The 5,000-nt window shown below is 40.3% G+C and overlaps 1 protein-coding gene across 2 annotated transcripts in view; it reads left to right on the forward strand.

Annotated features, from left to right (window-relative positions):
* LOC125025319 (neurexin-1-like) overlaps positions 1-5,000 on the forward strand; it is a 347,512-nt gene that overhangs the window by 314,556 nt on the left and 27,956 nt on the right. The window contains exon 8 of one of the 2 annotated variants that reach the window (XM_047613297.1): positions 1,590-1,640. The exons of the other annotated variant lie outside the window; for it this stretch is intronic. Within the exon in view, the coding sequence (XP_047469253.1) occupies positions 1,590-1,640 (51 nt within the window). The remainder of the gene's footprint in view (positions 1-1,589; positions 1,641-5,000) is intronic. 2 annotated transcript variants of the gene reach the window in all.

Below are 5,000 nucleotides of genomic sequence, written 5' to 3' on the forward strand. Positions count from 1 at the left end.
GGGTGAATCTCCTGTGAATGGGAAGGACCAATAATGTTAGACTGTAGCGCAGGATGGGAGAAGGGGGGGGGGGGGCGGGTGAAGAAGGGAGGGGAGAGAGGAAAAAAAGATGAAGGGAAAGAAGGAAGTGGAAAGGAGGGGTGGGGGGGGGGCGGGTGAAGAAGGGAGGGGAGAGAGGAAAAATTTATGAAGGGAAAGGAGAAAGTGGAAGGAAGGAGGGGGAAGGGAGAAGTGGAGAGGAAAAGAAGGGGAAGAAAATATAGGAAAGGGAGGGGGATAGAGGGGACGCAGAAAGTGGTAAGAGCAGATAAGAAGATGTGAAGGGGAAGAGGAAGGAGTGAAAAAGTGAGAGAGGGAGAAAAAAAAAAAAGATCAAGAGAAGAATGGGGGAGATAATGAATAAGAGAAAATAATGGTAAAAGGGAAAAAGAAAGATATGAAGATAGTGGTAAGGGGGAATAGAACAGAAGTATGAAAGGGGGGAGACAGGAAAAGTGGTGAAGTAACAAAGGGACGAGAGGAGAGAGAAAACGTAAGAAGGCAGAAAGTGAGACGAGATGAGCAAAAAGAAGAAACTCATAAAACCCAGGTGGACGATACTTTAACAGAAACTTTAAATTCGTTGATAAAGAATCTTACCAAAATCCCTGTAGAAATATATACATTTTTTTATGTTTTCTGCGGCCAAACCAAGGCATATTTCCGTATCCTTTTTAATGGATAGGAAACTGGAGCTGCAATTTGTGTCAGAGAATGTTATGATATAAATCGCCAAAAATTCCCACCGTCTCGGTAATTTCGTCGCGATGTTATAAATGTCCCACGCAACCAATGCGACTGCATTTGGTTAGACATTTTGGAACATTTAAGTAGCAGACTTGCATTAAAAAAAAAAAAAAAAAAAAAAAAAAAGGCGGCAAATTATATTAACGGATATTTCACAACACTTTGAATTACACGAGTCCTCCGTCTATTCAAAAGAAATTCAGTAGTGAAGTGAAGTGTTAGATACGGTCAACAGTTAATGGATTCTATTATGCGACTGTGTTAAACTGGGCGGAAAAGTGCTTTATTGTGTTGCAGTAGGAACTCGTCTTTCGTGAAAATGCTCGCGGTTATTCGTAGCGTGATACTGTTCAGAATTCTAATCGCTAAATTCCTCTCCATATTCGTTTGGTACTTAATAGTACCAAACAAACGAAAAAATCGCGCATTATTGATTTTTCTCTTTTTGTGTGTGTGTGTATTTTCACGTAGATTCGTCAGCCATTTTTGTAGAAAACCATTTTTCTTGTATCTTTTATTTTTAATTTCACTTATCTCTTCTTAATCTGACTTCCCTGCAGGTGGTTTGTACTTTCTAAGCAAAGGCGTGGTTTCGTGGCATCCAACTGAAGCGCCGAGAAACAGGATTGATAATTTTATCTGCCCTGATTTCAGTACACAATACTTTACAACTTTAGTGTCTCCAGCCTCCCCGATACCGTCTGGAATATACATGATAAAGTTTTCTGTGTTCTCCAAGATCACACTGTTTTATTCCATCTAGACTTTATGACCATACATTGACCTGGCTTGACCTCTCGCAGGATGTACCTGGGACCGGTTTGGTCAAGTTTACACGCCCTGACGCTGTGCTGGTAAGGTTCAAGTGACCTAAAAAATGCACCGCCTCTACTGCAGCCACAAACCAACAACTACAATAACGATGCATGAAATTATGGAGCTAGAAGACGGTTGATACCTAGAGAGCAGGGCCAACAGGATTTCTAAATGGTCTAATATTTTTAACTTTATAAGTTCGAAGGGGGAAGAAGGAAATGTTCTTCTAGGTATCAACCTCTTCTGCCTTCAGAGATTGTCACTCAAGCCACACCTTTCACTGGACGTCAACCTGTCAGTTTCCCCCACCACCTCTCCACTAAACTGCCTGCCTACCAGACTATTTCCCCTCACTTTTTTCACTCGTTTTCTTACACACTCGTTCTCTCACTCGGCCCTCTCCTTAACCGCGTTTTCTCACTCCCCTCTCCTCCCACACTTTCCTCTCAACCTTCTTTTTTCTTCTATCAGCACCTGTGGCTCTCTACACACCCTCCCATGGCTTCAGCGCACCAATTATGTCTTGGAATGTAAACACGACTCGTTGGCACATATGTCTCCAGCACCCCTTTCTTGCACAACGGGGCTTGTCTCTGTCTTAACCACTTGTGCGTCTCTGTTTCAGAAAGGTTCCTTTTGGGTAGGGTTAATCTATGTGCGTATATGTGCGTGTCTGTATCTGTATGTGCGTGTACGTATTTCTCCGAGATCCATTCCTTCATCCCCTTTCAAACTAACAACACTTTTTGCAGGTTTTCTCTCACCCAAAGGAAAAAAAGGGGATGGGCGTTATAAGGTCCCACGAGACAGGCTAAAAGCAACAGCTCTGTGAGAACTAATCCATGTGCACACGCCTTCGTTTCCCCAATTCCTTATGCCTTCCCCGTTCACTCCCCTCCCTCACCCCTCCTCTTACTCCTTCCATTCAGCCCTTCCCTTCCCCTCGCTTAACACACTACAAAGCAGAAAAAGAGCGCCCTTCCCCTCTCCCCCCTCCCCTCCTCCTTTGCCTCAGCCCCCCCACCTCCGGGCAAACACATGATCACCTCAACAGAACTGAGTTCCGCACACGTAGATTTGATTCCCTCTCCGTTGACGGTTCTCGGGCCTCAACTTTTGCGCGATGAGAGATCAAAATGGAAGTTCCTCTGACTGGATTAAAATGTCGGATTCGAATAGCTGTTGCCGGTGTTGTTACGGTTCTCCTTGAAACAGAATGAGCGCAGAAGCTGTATCGCCCCCTCTCGCACAGCACTTGCACTCACCTCTTTGCACTTATGTCTTGCCCCCTTTTCTCCCCTCTCTTCAGCACCTAATGCCTCTCTCTATGCAGCACTTAACACACAGCAATTAACCATCCCTGTGCAGCACTTGACAACTCTCTGCAGCACTTTTAATACCTCTCCAAAGCACTTGATCTGATATCTCTAAAACCTTCCTCTTGTAAAGCACGGGCCTTAATTGGTGTCTAGGTGTTTGTGTGTTTTAGGTGTGAAGTGTTACCATTTTGGATGTGTTACTGGTGCTATGGCTTCCAAGGGGTTGAGAAAGCAGCCTCCTGGGAGCCATTACCCTCTGCTAATGAACAGTAAATCACGTTGTTTTTTTATGACTTAGTGCATCACTGTAACTGGTCATTCGTTTGTTATTGTTTAGATTTTGAAAATGAGTATTGATATAGTGTTCTGAAGAATTGTATTAATGATGTGATAAACATAAATTTTAAAGTGGATATACGCATACTCTGAAAATCTGCATTTTTGCATCAAAAAATAAATGAAACAATTAAACAGTCCCTGGTATATTCATATGCATTATCACATATCAGTACATAATCAAAATGTGCATCACACGTACACACACACACACACACACACACACACAGACACACACACACACACACACACACACACACACACACACACACACACACACACACACACACACACACACACAAATACCGTGGTGTTCCTTTCCTTGTGAGGATTATAACATATGCATATATAGACAGTTAGTTATAAAGATGCGCAAATATACAGATGGATGGTCGGATGGATGAATAATAGATAGTTAGCTAAATAGATGGAAGGAATGATGGATGGATGGATGGATGGATGGATGGATGGATGGATGGATGGATGGATGGATGGATGGATGGATGGATGGATGAATGGATGAATAAATAGATAGATAGTTAAATAAATGGACGGATGGATGGATGGATAAATAGATAGATAGCTAGATAGATGGACGGATGGATGGATGAATGAATGGTTAAATAAATAGGTAGATAGATGGGTGGACGGACTGATGGACGGACGGCTGGATGAATGGTCGGATGGACGGATAGATGGATGGGTAGAGAAAAAGATAAGCAGATGGACAAATGGATGTACGGACGAATGGATAGATAGATAGATAGATAGATAGATTGATTGACTGACATATCGGTAGACAGATAGGCAAACATAAAGCTAGATAGATAGATACACATACATACACATATAAAGAAGTCCAGTTACGCACATAGTTAGAACAGTGGTGAAGATACACATCTAGATTCAGAGAACAATAACATATAAAGTCGTAAATATAAACACATATATTATAATGCTTATTATGTGATCATATGATAAAATATATGCATATACATTTCATTCAAATATCCACTATGTAATGAAGTTAAGGCAAGTAAAGGGAAAAGGGACATTTATGCAAATCGAATTTGTTATTATATAATCTAATAGTAATTGGATTAACTGGAAATTTTATCGGTCATGATATTAATTGCTGAATGATGATGACATAAACAGTTCTCATTTAAATTCGAATTTCAAATTGTTCAGTAGAAGACTAGAATTTTCTTTTAATTTATTCATTTTCCTGCATGACATCTCATTCTGTACTTGAGGAAAGAAATACATAAATATATCTGTTATTAATTGACTATCATGCAACTGAGTATGATGATGATAAAGACTGCATTATATTGCCAGCTTGAGATATGACCATGTGCAAGTTAATTACTAATCTTCACCTTTTTACAGTGTTTACCCCTATTTCCAATCTTCTGACAGTATCCCCTCAGTGTAAACCTTCATTGACAGTGTAATGTTGACGTAAATGTAATTTGTACTCCAATGATTTATATTTTGTTGTGGATAATCTATGAATGTTCTTTTATTAATGTTGATTTATTATTACCCTTTGATAACGTTTATTGTTCTTGTTAATCCCTTGTAATGTTTGGCTAATGTGGTGTCCCATTGTTGTTTATATTATCACAACAACAAAAAATACAACACTTTTTTTCGTTCATTATGGTTTTCTTTATTGCAGTTCTAATTCATCGCTATTTTTTACTCGCCCTTTCAAGCTTTGTGTTTATCACCATTACC

The sequence above is a fragment of the Penaeus chinensis genome, chromosome 4 (assembly GCF_019202785.1).
Source record: "Penaeus chinensis breed Huanghai No. 1 chromosome 4, ASM1920278v2, whole genome shotgun sequence".
NCBI lineage: Eukaryota > Metazoa > Arthropoda > Malacostraca > Decapoda > Penaeidae > Penaeus > Penaeus chinensis.